Raw genomic sequence first — 24,717 nt, 5'->3', positions numbered from 1 at the left:
AGGAGCTGTATGAATTCCCCAGAGTCTGAAATGGAGAAGTGAAACGCTCTCTAAAGAAAAAAAATGCCTTGTCCATTGAATCTTCCAACAAAGTTTTAGGTTTCTACCGGGAAGACACTGTTAAATAAAAGAGGAGGGTTAAAAAAATTAGTGAGTGTAGGGGAGCAGGTGCTTCACAGAAAACATATCCTCTGGAGAGAAATCAGTCCTGGGAAGAATTTTGTATGCATGGACTGCTCTCCCCCATCCACCTGCCCAAATCTGCTAGGCCTGGGCTGCTCCAGGAAAATCCAGACCTATCTTTCAGCAAGTGCCATTACCACCAATTAAGCATGAATGTAGATTGGGTTCAAGCATTTTTACCACAGTCATAAAACCTGTTCTGCAAAAAGGTGGATACAAACCTGAGTCCTATGTACACAAGTACAGCTGCATTGCTACTGGGGGAAATCATCCTAATGCAGATGCTTTGTGGAGGAGAGGATAACAAATCAACAATATCAAATCTTCCAAGTTATTCCTTTCTGGCCTTCCTGGTGCATTTGATCCTTTCTGGTGTCTCAAAATAAGTGACTCTGGGCAGGGACTATTTTCATTTAGTGAGTTGTACAGCACTGAACTAATATGAAGTAAACAAGACAGGTAATAAGGGATGGTTAGAAATGAGTCTAATTTTTATTTTTTTAGTAATGAACAGGGAACAGTAGCAAGGATCAAGTCACAAATAGGCCCAGTGTCACTGTAAACCACTGCACTAGTACTTAACATGGATATAGAAATTACAAATATGTTAACATGATTAGTTCTCAGGCAATGATCAAAAATACAATAAGGTCAGCATGAATCTAATAGGATGCTACTAAACCAGCCAGCCAAATGTCCTTCAAAGTAGAGTGATTCCCATAAAAACAAAAATAAAATGGCTGGAATGACTGATTTCCCCTCAGGTCTACATTTCTAGACCATACTTGGGCCCAATCTACCACTCCCATTCCTGCGTGTAGTTCTGCCCTTTCACTCTTCCCCAGGATGTTTTTGTGAAGGAAGAACAGCACTAGTTGCTAAAAACAAGAGCTGCAGTGCCAGGGAACAAATCCTCATACTCTCCATGGATGCCTGTATCCGGTGGATGCCTGTACACACCTTGGGGTTCCTACAAGAGACAAGGCTGAAACCCTATATGATGTGACACTCTTAAACATCCATTGTTCAAACTCTTTCCCAGCCTCCCCTGACTCCTTGCTCCATTGGGGTGACCTGCTCTGGGAGCTGTACCGCTGTCAAGATGCTTCCTTTGAAGTAACTGTCACTCAGGATTGGGATTTTGGAACTCGAGAAAAAGATTTTAGTTTGTTTGTGCAGGGGGCTCTTTCCATCCACCCACCCCATGTCTTTGTCCTTATGTCCTTCCTCTTCTCCAAAAGAGTACTAAGGTATTTAACGCCTTGCCTCCTAGATTAAGTACCAAAGTGACACTGCAGAAGGCTAACTGGGAACCTTGTCCTCTTGCATTTGTCATTGTTGTCCTGTCTCTTCTTCATCTGAACAACTTGTGCTAAATTTCTCAGCTAGAAGACTTTTATAATGATAAAGAGAGAGAGACACTCTCAAAAATAGAACGCCCCAGTCCTTTCAACACCAGACCAGAGGATAGTAATGTGAACAAAGTGGTAATCTTGTTTCTTCCTTTTAGGGTTCCTTCCAGGATGCCATCTGCCATGTTGCAGTCACTGTGGAGACAAGAAAAGACACCAGTCCCTCAGCTTATCTACTGCTGCTTCTATATACTGGATAACTTACCAGAGACATGAGCAGACATAGCTCATGTCTTGTGTTCCCCTTCTTGTCCCATACCCATGTTTCTCGCCCTCACTTCATCCTCTTCCCCACTTCCTGTGATCTGTCCACTTGCCTTTCCAGTCCCTCTTGTTAACACAAAAACTTCACTAAGTCCCCTTTTTATTTTAATAAAGGGCAAAACTCAAAGGCTGGTCCAATTAAATAAATGCTCTTAGATGGAGCTTTATTTATTATTTCAAGTGGCAGCTTGATGTGTATTTCTGGACAACAGCACTGCCTAGATTGGTAAGTATTTTCAACTGATCAGTACCTTGACCCCTTTTTTATTAACCTGGCAAAGCAAACTTACCCTTGAACCATACGCAGGCCAAGTTTTGATCTTCTAGAGTAAAGCAATTTGAGTTAGGTGAGCACTAAAGCAACTGAAGTTTTTGCCCAGCCAGGGGCAGCTCCAGGCACCAGCATGCCAAGCATGTGCCTGGGGCGGCAAGCCACGGGGGGCGCTCTGCCGGTCGCCGCGAGGGCGGCAGGCAGGTTGCCTTCGGCGGCATGCCTGCGGGGGATCCGCTGGTCCAGCGGCTTCGGTGGACCTCCAGCAGGCGTGCCGCCGAATCCACGGGACCAGGGACTTCCCGCAGGCAAGCCGCCGAAGGCAGCCTGCCTGCCGTGCTTGGGGCGGCAAAATACCTAGAGCCGCCCTTGTGCCCAGCATACCTGATTCAAACAGTGTGAAAGTAATTACAGCATCATGTGAAACTAATACACTTTCTCCTCCATCCCTCCAACTCCCACAAGCAACATACCGGTGTGGTTGTCCTACCCGCTGTCCCCTCTTCGGTTCGATGCTTTCCCTGATGAGGGAGGTCTGAATTCTCCCGGTAGTCTCGGCCCTTGGTAGTCTGCATGTCTAGAACTGCCCGGCTCTTTGTAGGAAGAGGTGGTTTGCTGAACTGTCCCTGACTGCTTGGACCTACTTCAGACCTTGAGGGTTTGACTGGTTTTTTCAGTGGTGCTGGGTTTTCTAAGGAGGCAGTTGGCTTCTGCTTGCCCTGAGCCTTTTCACTTATAGTTTTTTCCTCAGATTGGCTGGAGCAGGTGTAGGACCGGAATCTGGGCGTGGGGATCAGGAAAGGAGGGGATGGCTGCTTGTTGGAAGACTTGCTGCTGTCGGCATCTTGCGGCTTAGTGAGAAGGGCGCCATGATTCGGAATAAGTTGGTGCTCCTTTCGCAAGACTGGGGTGTAGTCCTGTTCCTTCTTGGATGCCAGCTTCCCCTTAGAGCTCATGGCGCCGTACAGTGGGTTGTCAAACATCTCAGGCTTCTGCTGAATTTCCTCTGGAAGCAAAGACTCTGCCACACTTTTTCCCATGTCAGCTGGCCTACAACCAACAAGCAATATGAAAATGACAGGTGTAATTAGGAGTGGTCACTGAGTGACTTAAAGAAGGGAGAGTGAATAGAAAAGTGACCATGAGAGAATGACGCTGACTGTGCAGAGGGGGAAAGGAGGTGCAGGGAGATAACAGAATACCAGTCAAACCAGTGGGGACAGAAGAGAATGGTGCAGGTTTTTTGCTTTGTATAAGCTTTATTGATAGGAGAGCTGAGGATGGGTAGGCATGGTGCTGGGCAAACTCTCCCCAGAGCTCAGTCCTGACAAAACTTGGTTTCTTTTTAAACAGAGATTAGCAACAGAGCCCAATTGTGCCAAGTGCTCTGATGGTTTTGAGAAGAGCACAAATCTGATTGAATTAATAGATCTCTTCACTTATGATGGAGGGGATTGGAATGGAGGTCTCTAGAATGTTAGCATAAGAACTCCTACTACACCAATGTCACTGTTAGGCCATTACAACCAATCTCCTACTGCTACCAGTGCCAGGTGGTTCAGGGGAAGGAATAAAGCATCCCTCGAAGCACCTAGCTGCACAGTATCTAATAACTGTGTATTGCAGGGGTAAGAGGGTTACTTTGTGTTCAGTGGAGCCTGCAACCCCTTGAATTAAAACTAACAGAAACCTCACACCTGACTGAGAGTTGCTGTAGAAAGGGATGAGTGAGGTTCTGTGGGTGCTGCGCTGGTGAGGCTTTCACCAGGTGATCACACGACAGCTTGAGCACTCAAAGGGCAACTCTGCTCTTGTTGGACAGAGTGGAATGGGGGATGAATGGCACATGTTCAAGGGAGCTTGTGAATAACCTCCGTTCCTCGCTCCGGATGCCTTCCTTGGACAGTGTGAAGTGGCATTCTCTGCAGAGGTCTGTCTCTAGAGGTCAAGGGCCAATGGAGTAACTCATTGCACCTCCAGCCCACCACACAGATAACAAAACTGTGACTGTGTTGGGGTGGGGAATGGGGGAGACGAGCAGAGCACCAGTGCCAGGGCAAAGACTCACACATGCTCTTGACTCCTGGGGCCAGAACTTCGGTATGTCGTAGGCTGAATGGATGGTTTTGGAGACAGGGGGGACTGGGAGGAAGGCGTGGAGGTAGACTCCCGGTGTCCCATCACAGGGACGTTCTCTTTAGGCTGCTGGTCATAGGTCCAGAAGGCAGATGGCTGGTCTGATGAAGGGCTCTGCTTAAGCTGGCCAGGTGCAGAGAATTGCTGAGAGAAAGAGACCACCCCCATATAGTTGGGATTGCTGATGTCCGTGGGGGTGGAGCTGCTGAAAAAAGGGAATGATCATACTCACACTTTCTCTACGCTGTTCCCTGCCAACAGCTCTCATGAACAGACAGCTACTAAGGAAAGAGCCTAATGCCCACTGACTGGGACCCTTTTTTTTTTTTTTTTTTTTTTTAGGAGAAAAAGATAATGTGGGAGGCTTGTTGGCTGCTCCCTCCTCAGGACCTTTGCAGAGGGGGCTGCCAGGTCAGGGTCACCCCTCAATAGGCTCCTGTGGTGTGAAGTAGTTCATGCACTGCTCTGTAGCTGCTTATAGGGCCCAGAAGCCCTTCCAAAGGCTTCTGGGCCCTGTAGTTCAATGAGCAGATCATAATGCTGCATAGCAGTGTGCAGGCTAGCGCGTGCTACTGCATTCAGAGCACAGAAATCTGGCCTATCTCTATGGACTGGGAAGGGAAGGCAGCCAACTGCCTAGACAGAAAATGGGTCCTGTGAAATGTATAAACTGAAGCAGTAAGACCTCCTTCCTTGGAGTCAATCTGAAGCATCCGGTGCCTCACTGGGAAAGGCTGGCAGTCTGAGTTCAGCTCCCACACCCAAGCTGGCAGAGTTAAAGTAGCGAGGTTACCGTAACATGTCATCCTTGCCCTGTGCATCTGGAGGAGAGGAAGCATTTCCCCGAAAGCGAGCAACAGCTGCTGCTTCTTTAGCCATCAAGTGAGTAGATTTTGATTTTCTGTTGGAGGGAAAGGGCCGTTTTTAGGACAGGGACAGGACCACAGCCTAACGAATCCATTGTCATGTACTGCCTTGTCAGACAGTTTATTCCTGGTTCCACTCTCCTGTGCACAGAAGCCTACCATCATCCCATTCCTTTACTTGGAAAGACAAGGAGGGAGATCTTGAGTCTGTAGCTGTTACCAGCAAAACCGAGAAGACTGGTAGTTGTAAGGCGGCCACAGGAGCAGCTGTCCAGCTCCTAACAGATCTGTTTTGTAATACACTCACAACCTCCAGTGAGAGTCACTCCTACACTCAGCTCTGAACTGCAGGCTGACCACTTCTGGGGGTCTGAATGATCTGTTGGCTCTTTACCTGATAGATTGCTCCCACTCTTTGATGGGATCCAGGCTGCTGATGCCCTTTGGTTTCTGCCCAGCAGTCTCATCCCGTTCAATCTTCACAAAATCTGGAGGCAAAGAAGAGGCATGAAAGAGCACTTGAGTGGGTCACAGTCTCATCTTACGACTTCAAATCTCAGGACTCTGAGCTATGCTGCATTAATGCCTGTATCTAGCTAGATGTCTTAGCCTATCAGAATATCAGTGCATAGACAGGACAAGGAAGAAAGGAGGTCTTCCAAAAGAAAGCCGTGCTGTCTTATCCAATCAGGATCGGATAGCCAGGACATACATCTTCTTAGATTTTAAATAGTGCAGCTATTATTACTGTAATGCCATCAAGGCACATCGTACTTTACTGACAAGTAGAAGACAAAAGTGCCTGCCCCAAAACACTTGCAACCAAAGGCCTTGATCCTAGACACACTTATGTATCTGCATAATTTTACTCATAGTGATAATTCCAGTGAATTTAGTAGGACTCCTGATGTGTAAAATGAAACATCTACATAAATGTGTACTACCTCGGAGGGGTGCTGGGAGAATTAAACAATGTTTGTAAAGGGCTTTCAAAATGTAAAATCCTACAGCAGCAAGCGTTTGAGGATGATGAATGTTTAGCAGCATCTCTTTTCTCCAATGGCTGGCTTGAACATACTACTATTGTCACACAATATAAATAGTTGAGCCTTTGTGGCTGCTGATATCTACTTTGTTATTACGGTTTCAAAGCATGAGCCTGCGTGTTAGTTTCTCCTGAGCAGAGAGCAATGGTAATTCAATCCTAGGAATGGAATTTAATATTTTTCTATCCTCTTTAGAGGCTGCAGTAGCCACACTCTGGGCATAGCAGGTGTCCAGCTGAGCTGCACTACAGACATTCAAAGTGCAGTTTTTATTACTAACGACAATACATGGTAACTTGTGTGTTCTGAAGCATGCTGCCGTAGGATTAAGAGAACAATATCCAGCAAGCTAGAAAAGGAGGCTCATTTTCCTTTAGTTGAGCAACTGCAGTTTGAGAGTCCTTAGTGCCCTTTTCCATGTGCTGACAGGTGTCTGGACCAGAGGCAAATCTGTCTCCCTGTTATACAGCCATCACAAGTGGAAAAGCAGTAATATAATTCAACAAAGTCTACATTAGTGAGAGACAGGTAGAGGGCTCCCTCAGTCTGTTAATTCACATGCAGAAGGAAGAGGAGGACCTGAATGTGACGGCTGTGTTTTTCTGGAATTGCTCAAGTACGGTCCCCAGGAAGAGAATGATCATCTTTGGATCCCCAGGGCCACCATCGAAAGCTAATGGCTGTTACAAACTAAAAAATGCTGCTAAAATAAGCTCCAGTTCTTTGACAGGAATCAGATCAGGCCCTTGTGGATAAGATCGCAGTAATCTGGAGTGAGCCCTCCAAGGGCCAGGCTCTTACCATACAGTTTCTCTCTCTGCTTTCCTTGCGATGTCTGTAACTTGATTTCACCTTGGAAGACCCCTGTTCTCTCACCATGGTGTGTTAGCACAGTATGGAAGGGGACTAGCGATTCTGTAGCTTCTATTCTCAGGGCAATACAGCCCTCACCTAGAAGATAGGGAGGAAGTCTGGAGATGAGAAATTACTAGCATCGTCTCTCTCTGTCACTTCAGTCATCTATTATCTCTGTACATACTGAATAAAGGGACCTTCAAATGTGACTGGAAAGAGAATCTTTTGCTTTAAATTACAATATGGATTGTGTGATATCTGCAAACTCAGGGGGGTAAGGAGCATTCACTTCCCTTTTTCAGGTACTCAATATGGATTTGTACAGGATACTTCAGACACCATTAATGACTTTGGCTCTCTGAGCTTCCATTATTGTTCAGAACAGTTTGTGACCCTTGTCTGAACTAAGTGGATGCCAACAGAGTGGCCCTCTCCAAGTCAGGACTGCAGTCCTTTGGCTGAGCAGAGTATGATAGTGAATTTGGCTGAGCATTGATAGTGAATTTCTCTCGGGCCCTGGAAAAAGTGGTCTCTTATCCATCAGATATGGAGTATGCAAGTGAAGCAGTATTTACAAATCCTGGATAAACCGAATATGATAGAGAATGAGCTCAGCTCTAATCCCAGCAGAGCACATTTCCTTTAAATCCCTTCATTTTCAGGCTGATCCAGTTTGCACAGATGATGTTTATAGTGCTGAGTCTTTTAATCCATATTAGCACAGAATGGTGCACACGGTCTGCATGTCATACGTATTAAGCTCTACATCAGAATACAGAGCACCGTTACACCTTCAGGCTGTAATAATTACTGCCGTTCTCTCCCACTCTTCCAGTGATTTGGAACAATCTAAGGAGAACTTGACTCATACCCTGCATTAGAGCTAGGCACTTACCATACGATTCATCACTGTCTGAAGACTTAATGCTGATCAGGATATGCTGATCCAGCAGGTACTCTGGGTCTGAAATAATCGGAGTCAGCTGCAAGGACAAGCCCACAGAGGTAAATACAGTGGAGAGGAAAGCACACAGAAATAAAGTTCTCCCTTTGTACCTGGGCCCAGACTGAGCAAGGTTCAACTAGACAGGGCCCTGAGGATTCCTGCCAATTTAATGCACAACCCAGCTCTCTTCAATAATGTTTGAAGATGTAAGATCGAACACAATCCATTTCTAAAATACCTCCTTTCCATTGCCAGCTGGGAGGCTGCACATCAGACATTTACACACAGCACCACTGCAGTACTTCCTTTTGACTGAAAATCCCCAGGTGGAAGTGATTTGGAGCCTAATTTCAATCTGCTCCACACTATGTGGCTATCACTCTGTTCACTTACTTTAAGCTCATGGGGGTTGCCCTGCAAGGCCCTGCAGAGCATTCCCCAAACTACCTGGCCAGACCAGCCTTTCCGAACCCAACAGTTCTCCTCTTGGATTATCCACAAGGGTAGTTAAAGGCTCAGCCAGTGCAGGGAGTAGAAGAACAGCGACTAGTCCAATAACTGAATTTGGGTCTCTGACAATAGCACAGAATACTAGTGCTAGCCTGTTCATGGTCCTTTTAACATAAGCTTGCCCTCTGGTTTAGAAACAGGTAAATATTTTCTACTATATGCACCTTATTTTCTTTAAGAGGCCATTTCCTCTCTGTGTTGGTAAAAGTTCCACCTTGGAAGAGTGAGGCATTTAACCTGCACTGAATAAAGCACTTTCCCAATCTGAATGCCTGGGCCTTTTTCAAGGATACCAAGAAGAACCACTGACTTGCAGGACAAAGAAAACATGGAAACTGTTAATCTTCATGCTGCTTTTCAAAACGGAGCCTAGCACTTGAAACCAATTTTTATATGAAGAAAAGGTTTGGTTGCTGTTTATCAAACATGCAGACAGAGGATTTCTCTGAAATGGATGTGAAAAAATATTTTCCACTTACCTTAGGAAGGGCCTCAATGAACTTCACCATGAGTTCCCCTTCATTCCCATCCTCATTTTCCCCTTCCTGGCTCTTTACAAAGCCTGCAAAGAGTGATGCAAAAGGAGATAATTGGCCAGGTGAGAAAGAGACCCCCCTCACAGGAAGAACTCAGTAGCAAAGATGCCTTCAGATGCTGGATCCCAAAAGGACCTGCTCTGATTTTTTCTCTTTGGGTACAAGATTTTGAAAGCTCTGGGTTGCTTGAGGGCTGGACCTTGAGGGAATGCTTCCCTAGTAAATTTGCAAATGACCTTACTGTGTAATCGTTAAGTGATTTTATTTTACAGTCAAATTTGGCATTAAAAGACTCAGTACAGGCATGGACAGGAGGGTAAGAACATGACAGCTCTTCCCACGCCACTCAAGATAGCACACTTTTGAAATTCTAATTTAAGCCTGGTAATACACTGTTTCCATAGAAATTTATGCAAATTTTGATGCAGCCAAAAAATAATAATCTTTTCTGGAACTGTCTTTGACACAGCTCTCTGACATGAGGATAATGTGATGAAGCATACAGCAGAGGCATGATGTCCCACTTACAGGACTGGCCTGACGATGAGGAATAGCGTAACAAACACAGCATGGGCGTGTGGTCTCACATTACATACTCAGCTGAGACAATAGCCCTTTAGCTGTGGAATACAGGATACAATTTTCAGCACTGAAATGCAGAACTATTCACAGAATCATCTCAGTGGAGTTCCTTTCACTTTCATTTGATCCTCTGATTTATTCCGTTGAAACCATAGGAACCAATTAATTAATTAATTATTTTGTACTGAGAGTAGCACAAATATTAATCCTTTTATTTTGAAAGCACACAATTACTTACAGCAGCATAATAGGAAATGTAATCAATAGAGTGTTCACTAAGCAAAGATTTTCCTATCTGACAAGCGAGAACACCAAAGTTCTCTCGTTAAAAGAGATGTGCTCTTTCTTCAGTCTTATTTGAAAATCTGCTCAAGGAAGATCCTTGTCGATAACACATTATTACAACTAAATGGCTGCATTGCTCAGATTTTGTCAGGAACAATACAGAGTGACATACAAATCACAACATACCTGTAACATCCCTCGCCCCCTCTCTGCAGTCACACAAATAACTTACACAGCCCATTTATTTTGATCAAAGTGAGAGGAAGGGAGTTGATCAAAATAAGGAGAGAACTTTGTAAGGAACAGAGGAGGAGACAGGGAGAACGTTACTTTCTAAGCAGCTGGAGTAGAACTCAATGTAGAATTTGGTCTGGGACTTGGTCTTCAGAGTGGCACAGCAGCTCAGGAATTCTATCTGCCCCTGGGACTCTGTGTACTTGGAATCTAGAAAAGGGAAGGACACCCATTTAGTTCCAAAAGAACACTAAAGATTGCGCATTTTCAACAAGACTCGGGGAGCCAGGTTTCTTATGCAATATATGCAACACATTTATATGGATCTACATATTTCTTGCATGCCCTACCCTTACTAACCATTCTTTGAGACAAATTGTGAGGTGACCCCAACTTCAAATGTAGCAAAGACAGGACTGTGGTCACTGGTCATGATGTCACTGGTGCAGCCTGCCAATGAGAGAAGAAAGGCAGTTAATGCCACGGGTTTCTGTTCTGATCCAAAGAGATGACTGTAATATAATCATCATTCAGTAGCTTTCCAGAAAAACATAATTGTGTCACTGTTGTAACTGTCTCTTCTAATCTATCGTATTTCTAAATCTCCTCATCTTGGAATCTAGGTTTATGTAAACAAGTGGTGTGCAAAGTGGAGGGGGGGCACAAGAGGTTCTCTTGGGGAGCATGAAGAAATTGGGATCCTGCAGGTTCTGCAGCACCTGCTGCCATAATAGTGGGAGAAGGATAAAAATAGAGTGGGTATTGCGGGGGCGAGACAGGAGTGGGATTTAAAAAAATAGTCCTCCTGCATTGCAAACAACATGAATATCCCAGCCAGCAGCTGCCGCTCAGCTCTGAAGGCCGCGCCACCACCACCACCAGCAGGGCAGAAGTAAGTGAGGCAATGCTAGTCATTATTGTCCTGATTCAATTTGTGTTATATGATTTCCCTCCATGATGTTATTAACACATGTTCCAAACTCCACAGCCCTGCCCAAACTGAGGTTGGCAAACAGGTCTCTTCTAGACAAAGGAATGTGTGCTTGCCTTAATTTGCATTTAAGCAGTAATCAGAGTCATCAAGTGAGTATGGAAAAAAAGAAAGCTCAAACAGGTGAGAAAAAGCCAGCAGGGAATATCTTTCTACATAGATTCCATCTCCTAGTTCCTAGCTGGAAATGTTTTTCAAGATGGGGACTGAAACTATAAAAAGGAGGGGCAAACACCCCACGGGACCACTCTCTCTCCTCCTGCCATTGCATTCACTGCACCTGCCATGACAAAGGAAGCATTTGTTGGACTCTAGGGAAGTGGTCCTAAAGGTAATAATTGGAGATATACCAATCTCCTAAAACTGGAAGGGCCCTTGAAAGGTCATCAAGTCCAGCCCCCTGCCTCCACTAGCAGGACCAATTTTTGCCCCAGGTCCCTAAGTGGCCTCCTCAAGGATTGAACTCACAACCCTGGGTTTAGCAGGCTAATGCTCAAACCACTGAGCTATCTCTCCTAACCTACAAGGTTTGGTCAGTAAGACTGCTGAAGCATGTGGTGAGAAACATTGCTTGAATCTGATTTAGTTTGTTATGTTAGGCATTAGTAAATGTTTTATCTTTATTTTTCTTGTAACCATTTCTGACTTTTATGCTTAATTACTTCTACTCTCTTAAAATCTCTCTTCATAGTTTATAGACTTATTTGACTGTTTTCTCTAATCTAGTGTGTTATAAATTGAAGTGTCTGAATAACTATTTGAGATAATGAGCTGGCATATTATTCCCTTTAAGGAATAATGGACTTACAATATTTTGTATTGTCCAGGAGACGATTGTGTAGTACAGGACATACATCTCTGGGGCGAATTCTGGGACTGGGAGTATGCTGGGGTATAACCTGCAGTATAACCAAGGCTGGTGAGGGCCAGAGTGTAACCTCCGGGTGGCTGGCAGGCTGCAGCTACACACGGATACTCAGGATGTAGCTTGCATGCTGGAAAGCTGTTTGTGAGTGGCCCAGGTGAGAGCTAGTTCATCAAGGCATTGTAAGGCACCCAAAGTTGCAGGGCAGGAGTAACACAGCTACTAATTAGTCTGGATTGTACCCTGGTATGTCACAGTATCCCTGGCTCATCTTTGCAATATAAGCAGCACACCTGAAGAGCAAATCTAATGAGGAAGAAAATGGTGTAGGAACACAGCTCTGTTATTTCCCATTAGAAAACAATTCAAGGCAAGGTATTCTGAACTGTATGTACTACACCTGTCTGTAGCTGAGGGGTGTTGGCTTGATGTTCTTAGGTTACACTGACATCCAGCAAATACAGTAGGTGGAACACGAGGAGGCCAGATGCCAATTTTTCCAAAGTAACTTTATTTCCCAAAGGCACACACTGAATTATCTGCATATAATTTGCCCTCATGGTCACACCACCCCACTTTGTCAGATGAGGTTTCTGAGCACGCTGTCTTCTCACCTGCTGAGCTGGGTGTGATCACTGAGACCCCAGTGCCCAATATCCAGGGTTTTTTAAGGGCTCTTCTGGGATGCCTTTTGTTTCTCCCTATAACACAAGTTCTAGCCAAGAAAGGGTAAAGGTAGCTCTCTTGGAAATCCATCAACCCTGCTGTTAGCATCAGCTGAGGGAGGAATTCAAGAGCGATGTAAGGAATTCCCCTGCGCTGGTGCAGAGGATGCTGGAGTTGGGTCTACTGAGTGGAAATACAACATGCTGGCAGTAGACACAGGACTGGCCTGGACTAGTTTTTAATGATTTTGGCACCTTTCATGAGTCTCCCAAGATTGATGGCACTGGAAAGTGAACTCCTCTGCTGTCCACAGGACAGCCACAGCATGGGCAGCAGCAATGCAGGCTTTCCCACAAGCTATTGGGTAAGATTCTCAGCTGCTGCAAATCACCATCATTCCACTAACTTCACTGGAGCAAGGCTGATTTCCCAAGAGGAGGATCTGGCCCTCTGTATTTTACCCAGGCTCTGGACGCCCCACCTGTGGAGAAGAAAGGTAGTTCGGTCTCCAAGACCATTCAATGGGTAGATTGCTGGGATGGTCAGTTGGGATGGAATTTGCTCTGAAGTAGATGCCTATCAAAGAACTGGATCGAGACAACCAACACATTTCACACTGCATTCTATCCGGGTGGGCTTCTTTGCTGCAAACCGGCCCACTCAGACAGTGCCCATAACAGTCTGGCATCAACAATTATGGAGATCCTGCTGGTACCAGTGCTGGAAACCCTGGCTTGTTACTGCCAAGAGATTAAGGGTGTAGAGTGGGATAAAATACAACATGGTTTCACAAAAGGTAGATTGTGCCAGACCAACTTGATCTCTTTCTTTGAGAAGATAACTGATTTTCCAAACAAAGAAAAGGCGGTAGATCTAATCTACCTGGATTCATAAAGCATTTGATACAGTTCCACATGGGAAATTATTAGTTAAATTGGAGAAGATGGGGATTAGTATGAGAATTCAAAGTTTGGTAAGGAACTGGTTAAAGGGAAGACTACAATGGGTCATGCTGAAAGGTGAACTGTCAGGCTGGAGGGAAGTTATTAGCCTTGGAACCAATCTTATTTAACGTTTTCATTAATGACTATGGCAGAAAAAGTGGGAGTGTGCTAATAAAATCTGTAGATGACAAAAAGCTGGGAGGTATTGCCAATACAAAGGTGGGCTGGAATATCATACAAGATTTAGATGACCTTGAAAACTGGAGTAATAGAAATGCCATGAAATTTAATAGTGCAAAATGCAAGGTCATGCACTTAGGGACTAACAACATGAATTTTGCTATAAGCTGGGAATGTATCAGTTGGGAGCAAAAGAGGAGGAGAAAGACCTAGGTGTATTAGTCGATCACAGGATGGCTATGAGTAACTAATATGAAGTGGCTATGAAAAAGGCTAATGCAATCCTAGGATGCATCAGGCGAGGTATTTCCAGTAGCGACAGGGACATGTCATGACCATTATACAAGGCCCTAGTGAGACCTCACCTGGAATACTGTGTGCAATTCTGGTCTCCCATGTTTAAGAAAGATGAATTCAAACTGGAACAAGTGCAGAGAAGGGCTACTAGGATGATGAGAAGAATGGAGACCCTACCTTATGAGAGGAGACTTAAGGAGCTTGGCTTGTTGAGCCTAACAAAATGAAGGCTGAGGATAGATATGATTACTCTCTATAAATACATCCAGGGGACAAACACCAGGGAAGGAGAGGAGTTATTTAAGTTAAGGGCCAATGTTGGCCCAAGAACAAATGGATATAAATTGGCTGTCAATAAGTTTAGGCTTGGAATTAAATGAAGGTTTCTAACTATCAGAGGAGTGAAGTTCTGGAACAGCCTTCCAAGGGGAGTAGTGGGGTCAAAAAACATAACTTGTTTTAAAACTGAGCTTGATACATTTATTGAGGGGATGGTATGGGAGGTTGCCTACAATAGCATATAGCCAATCTGCAACTGGTAGTAGCAAATATCTCCAACTGCTTGAGATGGGGAGGGCTCCGAGTTACCACAGAGAATTATTTCCCAGGTGTCTGGCTGATGGGTCTCACCCACAAGCTCACGGTCTAACTATCGCCATATTTGGGGTCAGGAAGGAATTTCCCCTAGGTCTGATTGGTAGAGACCCTGAGGGTTTTTCACCTTCCTCTGCAGTATGGGACATTGGGTCATTTGCTGGTTTGAACTACAGTAAATGCTGGATTCTCTGTAACTTGAAGTCTTTATTGCAGGAGTGGATGGGTGAGGTTCTGTGGCCTGCAATGGACAGGAGGTTAGACTAGATGATCATGATTGTCTCTTCTGGCCTTAAAGTCTATGAGCTAGATGGTGTCATAACAAACCCTACAGTGTGGCCAAAAGCTGGAAAAGAGAATCAAGCCAAGGAAGGAGCATTTGTGCTGCAGCCATCTCAACTGTATTCTGCATATAAATGTATAACAGACTTCATTTTCCAGCCATATACTGTGATAATCGGAGACGTAACTCCAAATTGCATGGTTTATTATCATGTCTCTCCTGTGCTGAGAGCCTGGCAGTGCAAGGAGATCCTACAGACACCCCTGTGAATCATTTCTGTTTCAGACCAATTGCTTTGCTATCTACAATCTGTTATCTACCCACCATAGGATTGACACACCACGTGCACCATGGGGTATGATTTCCAAAGCACTCGATCACACCAGGACGGCAAATTGAATTTCATCTGCAAACCAAAGGAGAACTGAGGTCAAGAAGAAGGGAAAGGACAAGTTCTTCTTAAGAAGAGGAGAGAAATCACTTGCCAAAGGGCTGTGTGCTTGTTCCAAATTATTGTTGTCCATTATTTGGCTCCTTTCAAAACATTACAAATTTTAATCCTAATTTGTGCAGGAAATGGAGAGCGATTTTTAGGTCACTTTTCTCTCTGGATGCTATTTTCCCTACACTAGCATATATTTTTTAATTGAGAGGATTATATTTTAGTTACCACCTACCCCTGTTGCTTTCTGCTTTGTGTATGCATACTTCTCCCGGGTATTTCTTTCAAAACGATAAGTTGGAGCAAAAGTGATCTCTTCTTCCTCTGGAACAGAGAGACAGCTGGTTATTGTTCTGGCTTTCGGAAAGCTCTAGGCCTGGTAAGACGCTCAGTACTCCCCCGTCCCATCCTTGCAACATTGCTGTGGCAGAAAGAGTCTTTGAGTGGCCACAGAAAAGTTAACAGAAGGGTAGAGTTAAGAGTAGAAGAGTACAGAATCTTACCAAATTGCAGAAACACCTTTTGGTCCTTTTTCTCCATGAGAAGCTGGTCAAAACCCAGCAACTCTGGATACTGCTGTTGTTTGATCCTCTGGATAATATTCTCTGCTTCCTGGAAACAAGGAAATGTCAGAGTTGCAGAAATGCACTCCACCTTCTTACAAACACTCCCTTGCTAGTGGGCAGGCTATAACACGGGACACTTGTCCATCAAACGACGAACGAACAAAATATGAATGTATACCTGAACACCTGATTCCCATCAGCACCAGACATTCCTACAGTATCACCACGTCTCGTGCCCATCAAGGATCTACCAAGTATCTGAACACCTGTTCTGACTAGGTCTGGGCCATTATAGAACAAATTGAGGGGTAAAATGAATGAGCAGAAGGGTGTTTTCCTGGTCGTGGCATTCTCTCTTGTTGGCAGCAGAGTCGGTGCTGTTTTGGGAATGGTTGTCATTGGGGATAACTAGAGAATGATGGTATGTCAGATGGCATCATTAGTAGGCCAATGACTCATTAATCTCTGGAGAGGAGATATGGTGACAACTTCAGATCTCTCCCAGTGCCTCTCTGTCTTTTTTGCAAGGAGCAGTTAGTTTGGGGCCCCTTCTCCCACCCTTTTCCAGCTCTCTCTCTCTTTTCCATGTTCTTCTAGATCAGAAGTTGACAACACCTTTAACACAATTAAAGGCACCATCTGCCACTTCAGGAATTCTTGTATCTGCTTTTCTGAACTGCAAGGAAGCAAGAGGGGCCGCTAACCGATGTAGGTAGTTCCACGCGGTAGTTCAAGTCTCCCAGCCAGAAGAGATGAGTAAAGCGGTGAGTGATGTTAAATGGACTCAGTTTCTTATCTCCCAGTGTCAGGAAGCGCAGAATGTTCATGTAGTTCTGGTTTCGCCTAACAAAACAAGCAAAGACTGCCTGTCATACTCTGTTGCCATTGGGTTCCTCAGTGCTAGGGGCTGACAGAGACTGCTGCTTTAGCATGCTGGAGCCAGTTAGGCTCAAAGTACAGGAAAGATGAGGTTTTTAGCCATCATTCTTTAGAGAACCCCACACTTCCACTTCACATAGACCCTGATGACAGCTACGGAGCCCCTGAATGCTCAGGGATGCCCCGGTGAGGGAATTTGGGCACTGGCAATTGAAGAAGTTGTCAGTAATTAGTGCATTATCACTGCACCTTCCTTGGGAAAGGGAAACAAACTATAAAAAGAAACCAGGACTGTGCTGCTTCAGCAATCAGAGAGCCATTGCCAGGTGAGGGAGAATGCCCCTGATGCAGGCACTCTAGGACAACAACACACTGCACTGGCAACCTCAGCAAGTCCTGGACGAGGGGACAGGAGTGGACTTGGTATCATATGCGGCTATGGGGATTCTCAGATGCTGCATGTCAGCCTGATGGAGGAGGCACAGTAATTTAGAGCAGCTCCTGACTGCTCCATTTTGTGCTGGAGGCTGTTTCTGTTCCCAGAGAAGCCTAAAATTAAATGGGTGCAAAAGCTGCTCTAATGCCACCCTTGATCCCTCTGCAGGGCTGTGCTTTTTGTGCTGTGCCTCCTGGCGGCCCGGCACAGAATCTTAGCCATAATTTTTAAACAAAGCAAGAAATAAAAAGGTTCTTGGCTAGATTCTGGCAGCCACTCCAGGCACCTGGGAATTTCCTTAATGGCAAATGAAGCCCCAGCTGGCAGAGCTCCTGCACAGCAATTCTATGCCACCCCCTTGCTTGATCTAGACCTGATGCAGGGGATGTTCCCAGGAGAGAGGCAGCATGACCAACACATCTCTCCATCCCAGCTACCCTTAGCTGCCCAAATGGCTTCTTCAGGCTTCTCCAGCTTACACCAGGGACTGGATAGGCCCCAGGGCTACAAAACCACAGTCCCGTGGCTGTTGCGCAGCACACTGCTTCGCCAGACCGCAGGCTCCATCTCTTTCTATTGATAATGTAACAGCTTGGGGAATGGGATTACCTACCAGAGACACATTTCTCTGCTCCATACTCAACCCCGTTGGGGCATCCTCTCCCACTGTTCCCTGCAACGCCCCTCAGCCTGGGAGGATTGGCCCCTGATGATACCATGAACAGACCTCCACTCTCCATCCTCCCAGCCCTCTCTCAGTGTACCTCGGCCCACAAAGGAGACAGTGCCTCCTGCTGGCACTAGGGAGATATTTTCACTCTCCACATTGTGCTTGTGCAGAAAAACCTCCCAGATTCTCTCCAGACAGTGCAAATCATCAAGATTTTTCCATGACATATAGTGGCAGCTCCTCAGGCTAGGCCAGGTGGGCCATGCTTATACTGCTTTGGGTAAGATACATGGGATATCTCTCCACAGCTCTGAGAACACCTTTCTATCTATTTCCTCTGCCCACTTGCAGATGCCAGCAGCTTCCACTTCTGGTAAAGCCAGGGTTACTGACCAGTGTTCCCTCTAATTTTTCCCGGAATGAATGTTGTTATTGCACCAATATGGAGGTGATATCACACATAACCTCCATATTGGTGCAATAACAAAATTCATGTGGTGGGATGGGACCAAGGGGTTCGGCGTGTGGGAAGGGGCTCAGGGCTGGGGCAGAGGACTGGGGTGCGGGAAGGTGAGGGCTCCGGCTGGGCGTATGGGCTCTGGGGTGGGGATGGGGATGAGGGGTTTGGGTGCAGCAGGGCTCTCCGAGGCTACGGTGTGGAGAGAGGACTCTCCAGCTCTCTCTCCCTGTAGCAGCACCTGGGCTGGGGGGGGAGAGGCACCTCTCTCCCAGCTGTGGCAGGTCCAGGCTGGGCTGAGTTGGGTTGGGGTCAGGGGAGGGGCACCTGTCCCCTAGCCACGGCAGGTCATGAGTTGGGGCCAGGGGAAGGGCACCTGTCCCCTGGCCACGGCAGTTTTGGGGCCGGGCTGGGTCGGGACTTGGGGAGGGGTGCTGCGGCAGGTCCAGGGCTTTGCTAGAGGCATCTCTCTGTGCCACAGCCCTGAGCACCTGCGCGGTGCTTAATAGACAGCTGCGTGGCTGTGCAGCTTAGAGGGAACTTAGGCACTGACTGGGGTACTCAGCAGCTTGTAGTCTGGTGAGCCAAAACTGCATTAACAGTGAACATATAATAGATTTTAAGGCCAGAAGGGACCATGGTGATCATTTAATCTGCCCTCTTCCATAGCACAGGCCAGAGAACATTACCCAGCAATTCCTAACATAAGAACAGCCAGACTGGGTCAGACCAATAGTCCATCTAGCCCAGTATCCTGTTTCTGACAGTGGTCGGTGCCATGTGCTCCAGAGGGAATGAACAGAACAGGGCAATTAGAGAGTGATCCATCTCCTGTTGTGCAGTCCCAGCTTCTGGCAGTCATAGGTTTACGAACACCCAGAGCATGGTGTTGCATCCATGACCATCTTGGCTAATAACCACTGATGGACCTATCCTCCATGAACTTCTCATTCTTTTTTGAGCCAGTTATACTTTTAGCCTTCACAACATCCCCTGCCAATGAGTTCCACAGGTTGACTGTGGACATCAACACCTGCACTTGAAAGGCAATGACATATTTCACCTGTGTTTCTTTTCACTTCCTGAAGTCAAATGGCTGTTAACAAACCCTAAGGAGGTTCCATTAAACATGAATGAGACTCCCACAGCTCCTTTATTGCCTGGGAAAAACAAGAAGCAAAAAACATCAAGCAATCAATCCACCTCTAGGCTGAGCAGTAGAAAGATAATAAAGAACATAACACTTCTTAAGTGAAGTGGGTGATGGGGTAGAGGGGGAGGCAGACTTAATCAGTGCAGGAAGAATTATCACATATAGAACAATGTTCAGGGGAAGTTTTTTCTGAAGAAGGCAAAATAAATAAATTTTAAGAAAGCTAATTTAATTTCCATCTGCAATCCAGAAAGGGGGATCCCTCCCACTCAGGCTAAAGTCTTTAGTGGGAAAATTTATAAGCCCAGGATTGAGTAGAAAGACAATTTATCCCTCCCACAACCCACGCTCAGGGGAGGGGACGGAAAGAGGTGGGGGGCGGGAAGAGGAGGGGTGGGGCTTGGATGAAGGGGTGCAGTGGGGGCAGGGCCTGGGACAGAGCAGGGAGTCGAGAGGACGTCAGGGTGCCTATGCTGGGATTCATATATGCCTAGTTGGGGAAGACCAGGGTCACTTCAGCATGACCCAGAGTGATATTGCTGAGAGAGAACTGTTCATTTCAAGAGTCCCCATGGGCACAGAGTGGATGACACTCTGATTAGATTTGCTTCTGTCTCCTTACCCAGTGTGTTTGCAATTCCTGTCTTCACGTTGTCTGTGCAGATGTGGCTTATCCGGTTCTCATGTTCTGGCTTGGCCAGGACGACAATCCTGATGTTCCAGAGCGTATGGATTGCTATCTGTCAGGGGATGGGAAACTGATGGTTATATCATGGCACAGAGACACCAGACACATCTGGTCTATCCAAGGCTTTCCCAACTTACTCAGACTCACTGACTGAGATTTTTCTTTGAGCGATGGACTCATGTTCTTAGATTGTGTGGGTGGGGAGAACATGCGCAATTCCTAGCATGCAGATATGCTCAAATTAATCCCTAGATCACCTTGGTTACACAAAAGACAACTTCATTTGTTCACAGGCAAATTCTAAGAGCCACTTAGGGGCCCCATACACGGTGACCTTTCAGATACGATTAAAACTATTCCTCACCCTCACTGAAACTCAGGAGTGGTCAAACATGGTTGTAACACAGTTTGGTCAGTCCTAAACTTTATTATAACCTGGAATAAAAAGTGCCAGACCCCACAGAGAAAGAGGCCAGAGCAGTCTCAAAAGATATGCCAATAATTTAAAAATGTTCTCCTCTAAGAGGGACGTTCCCATGGCACAATGGCCTAATTGCAGGTAAGTGTGCTACTGTGGGGGAGGGGATGGATCCAAGGTCAAGATCTACCCGTCACGCCCCAGCTGGAAGGCACTGGGAGTGCTGGGGCTGGCTCTGTGCTCAGACTCAGACTGCTCCCAACAATGCCTTCGCCATCTAGCTGATTCAAAAGTAATGGAGTCCATAAACATGTTCAGTCCCCTCTCTGTCAGCAGGATGGTCCCAGCAATGTGGCATTTCGAGAACAGGGAGGCGTGGGCCTGGAGGCTGGTTATTCCTGTGTCTCTTCTAGCTGCTAGGGGAGTGTGCTATCCTTACTTTGCTCTGAGCTGACATGATTCCTCACCATTTTAAAGCTGATACTGGTGATTTCCTGCAAGGATTGTCTCAGAACTTCCAGCCATTCCTTCTCCCCTTGGGGGTCCTCCTGGGTGCCAATGACATAAATGTCATGGGGGATGTAATCAGCGGAGTCATCCCGGGTCTTTCCCTGTCCCTTGGAGAGAAACCAGGATGTGATCTTCTTTGGAGGAGGAGCAGCACCTTTAGCAGCAAATCCAAAACCACAGTGAGTCAAAACATTTGCAGTCAAACCCTCAAGACTACACATAGCATGGGGATAAAAAGGCACACAAACTCACGGAACTATGCACATGTGCAGGGGGGAGACAACGGACTTTATGCCCAAATCACGTACTATGGGCTTGGCAGAGGGGAAGCCCTAGATGATGGAGTTGGTGCTATGTCACCTCATTCCTGGGGAAAAAGGGGCATTGGCAGGAGCATCTCTGTGCTCTGACAATTCCCATCTATTGGAGCTGCCAATGGAAGCCACTGGCAGCCAGCTGTCACTGGCTATTCGGCTCGAGGCTGGGACATTCCAAAGACAGCTCCAAGGCTGGGGAGCTGCAAGGGTGGCATAAAACTTGCCTTTGCCCCCAGCCATCAGCTGCCCTGAGTTCATTGTGGCTGCATCTGAGGATCAGGGACTGTGAGATTACTGGAATTAACCTATCAGCTCACAGCCATCAAAACAAATGCACATTCCCAAAATGGGAAAAACAGATTCATTTGGGATTCCCCAGACAAAGAGCCCTGCTGTTAAATTCTCTTTTTAATCCCAAGGAGGGTGGTTTCTCCTAATCACATGCAGAAATAGTTGGAGTGCAGTGACTGGACACCCTCCTTTTCCCCCGACCATGGTCACCTTGGCATTATGGCTTCTTTACGCTGGAGCAATGCAAAGGGGCCACGGTGCACGCAAAAACCTAGAGACTCAATTCCTCTCCTGTCTCAGTGGAACACGGTCCCTGTGAACGAGTCCCTTACTGAGTGAATAGGAAATGCGGAGTCCATCAGTCCCCACGTGGAAGCAGGCCAATGTCAAGGTCGAGATAAGTGTCTGGAGGAACATACGAAGGACTAGATGAGAAGGCAGCACATACCCATGTTCCAGGTCCCAATGAAGATGGTGATCATGTCAGGCTCTGGTTGCTCAGAGTGTTTATTCTTCATCTGTTGCAGAAGCTGGCAGAACCCCTCTCTTTTCTACATGCAGAGGAACAGAGAGACAACTAATGAGATGGCTGTCTCGGTAATCCTTCTTCTTAAAGAAGAACTAATTGAATAGGGATGTACCCAGAATATCTAAAGGGAAGATCAGCCTTATCTCTAATAGTCTGCAGGGAGGTTGCTTTGTTTATGGTACCTTCTTAGGAGAAAAGGTGTATTGTTAGTATGTATTAACTAGCGTGTTCTAAAAGCCTAGTGCAGACAAGGCAGTATACTACTCTGACACGTGTTAAACTGGTCAGGTTAAAGCCTAGCACATGGTAAAGGCAGTGTGCCTTGTCTACACTGGAGTTTCCAAACACGGAAAAAGTGGGATTCAAGGCTAGTGAATGATTCTGGTGTAACTGCTCCATGGCTGACTCCTGCCTTTGCCAGCCACTGAGCATCCAATGAATGGCGCAGCCCGAATCTGCCTCTTTCCCTTTCCTAGACCCTCATCGGTATAGCAGGAGTTATTATTGCACTGTTGCTGCACATGTCCTCCATTCTCTCCTGCATTTGCTGGATGCTCCCACATTATATGATAAATCTCATTTATGCAGAGCAGATTAAAATCCTATAAATGCCCTGGTAAGTCTTCTGCCAAGGATCACTGCCCTCAGGCCCATCCCGGTGCTCCTGGGATAAAGTGAGGAAAGACGTCGTGTACCTTAGAGTCAGTGAAAACATATTCTTTCCGCTGCGTTTTCTCTCTTTCAGTTTCCAATACGATCACCAGTTTGTTAGGGAACTTCTGGGACTTGATGAGCTGCAGAACTAAGCAGAGGCTGGGTGTCAACTGCAGAAACCAGAGTCCCAGAAACTGTATCTGCAGAAACCAGAGTCCCAGAGAGAAATACTCCTCTGCTCACTAGAACTGGCCGCAGGAAGCAGCATGCTCCCAGAGATTACTCATTCAGAAATCTGAGGCTCTCTTTGCCCTGCATTGGGAGACCCCGCTGAGCACACATTCCTGTCAATTCTGCCTCTGAAAAAGGGTTTTATACAGAGCCTGGAATCAAAAACATGGTAAAGATGGTTTCAGTGGCTTCAGCACTGAGACCCACCAACAGTATTTCAGCTCTAATAACTGTTCCTGATGTGCAGGGACTGCAATTGTTGCTAGGCCTCTATGGGACACATGTGGGAAGGAGGAGAGCTTCTCTTGTGCAGCAGCACCAGAGACAATCTGGTCCTTTAAGTCTGGCCATTTCTTAGCGTTTTGATTAGTTCTGTTCAGCTGGTCAGTGTAGTGCTCTCAGACAGCTGTTGGAATGGCTCAGCAGAAATAACATGCAAGTGCAGTCAGCAAGGGACTTTCCTCCAGGGGTTACATTTATACCCTGAAATCAAGAGTCACAAATAGCTCCTTCTGCCTGGTGTTCAACCCAACCTCGTGCCCTTTCTGCATCCCAAGCAGACAATTTATACTCCTTCCTGTGAGCATCTGTGGAAGGGAAGGTGAAAGCTGATCTGATGGTTAAGATGGTTCGGTCCCATGTACATCAGCAGCTAAGCAATTCTGAATCCCAGCTGGGGAAAATCAGCAGTAGAGGTTTAGCTCAAAACTATGGTCAGCAATGGGTGGTTTTCCTACTGAGGATGGAGCCTGAGTTGATAGTTCTGCCTGTGCTAATCTCTGCAGTTAGAGGCCTGTGCTAATCTTTGGAGTTAGAGGCCAGAGGGGAATTGGAAAAATAACTTTTCCCTAATAAAAAACTTTCACCAATTGTTTCAGCAGCGACCTAACCAGGGATAAAGAGAACCATTTTAAATGGGCCTTCACAGCAAACAAACAACTACAGTCGAACCCATTTATCTCGACCTCGGTTAACTTGCCAATCCTATTAAGTCGACGTTTTACAAGTGGAACCGCCAAACTCCCTCTTTGTCTTATGGGTTTCTCATCCCTTATGTCGATTCCCCGAACCCTAATATCTCGAGCCCGGCTCCCCGCGTCCCCGACCCACTGTGTCCCCAGCTGCCCGCTCCCCGGCTCTCCAGCTGCGCGGTTCCCCAGCCGCCCGCTCCCCGCGTCCCCAGCCGCCCGGCTCCCCACGTCCCCGACCCACCGTGTCCCCAGCCGCCCGGCCCCGCATACCCGGTCCCTGCCCGGCCCCGCCCGGCCCCGCATACCTGGTCCCCCCTTCGCCTGCCGCCTGCCCGCCCGGCTCCGCCTCGCCGGTCCCCGCTTCGCCGCCCGCCCGTCCTCCCGGCTCCGCTTCGCCGCCCGCCCGGCCCCGCATACCCGGTCCCTGCCCGGCCCCGCCCGGCCCCGCATACCTGGTCCCCGCTTCGCCTGCCGCCCGCCCGCCCGGCTCCGCTTCGCCGGTCCCCGCTTCGCCGCCCGCCCGTCCGCCCGGCTCCGCTTCGCCGCCCGCCCGGCCCCG

At 46.8% G+C, this 24,717-nt stretch overlaps 1 protein-coding gene across 3 annotated transcripts in view; it reads right to left on the bottom strand.

Moving 5' to 3' along the window:
- Nucleotides 1-653: 653 nt before the first annotated feature.
- INPP5D (inositol polyphosphate-5-phosphatase D) overlaps nt 654-24,717 on the bottom strand; it is a 105,977-nt gene continuing 81,913 nt past the window's right edge. For 2 of the 3 annotated variants that reach the window (XM_045031088.1, XM_045031087.1), the window contains 19 exons: nt 22,998-23,104; nt 22,222-22,324; nt 21,123-21,319; nt 20,172-20,289; nt 19,460-19,556; nt 16,659-16,797; nt 15,892-16,000; nt 15,624-15,712; nt 15,271-15,352; nt 10,487-10,576; nt 10,223-10,336; nt 8,969-9,051; nt 7,929-8,016; nt 6,980-7,129; nt 5,527-5,620; nt 5,060-5,167; nt 4,199-4,471; nt 2,604-3,180; nt 654-1,730 (listed from right to left, as the gene is read on the bottom strand). In XM_045031088.1, the coding sequence (XP_044887023.1) occupies nt 1,728-1,730; nt 2,604-3,180; nt 4,199-4,471; nt 5,060-5,167; nt 5,527-5,620; nt 6,980-7,129; nt 7,929-8,016; nt 8,969-9,051; nt 10,223-10,336; nt 10,487-10,576; nt 15,271-15,352; nt 15,624-15,712; nt 15,892-16,000; nt 16,659-16,797; nt 19,460-19,556; nt 20,172-20,289; nt 21,123-21,319; nt 22,222-22,324; nt 22,998-23,104 (2,621 nt within the window). In that variant the 3' untranslated portion in view covers nt 654-1,727. The remainder of the gene's footprint in view (nt 1,731-2,603; nt 3,181-4,198; nt 4,472-5,059; nt 5,168-5,526; nt 5,621-6,979; nt 7,130-7,928; nt 8,017-8,968; nt 9,052-10,222; nt 10,337-10,486; nt 10,577-15,270; nt 15,353-15,623; nt 15,713-15,891; nt 16,001-16,658; nt 16,798-19,459; nt 19,557-20,171; nt 20,290-21,122; nt 21,320-22,221; nt 22,325-22,997; nt 23,105-24,717) is intronic. The other variant, XM_045031086.1, reaches the window with a different exon arrangement.

Source organism: Mauremys mutica, chromosome 9, assembly GCF_020497125.1.
Source record: "Mauremys mutica isolate MM-2020 ecotype Southern chromosome 9, ASM2049712v1, whole genome shotgun sequence".
NCBI classification, from domain to species: Eukaryota; Metazoa; Chordata; order Testudines; family Geoemydidae; genus Mauremys; species Mauremys mutica.
Note: the sequence above shows the minus strand (reverse complement) of the source record. Positions and strands in the feature narration are given on the sequence as shown.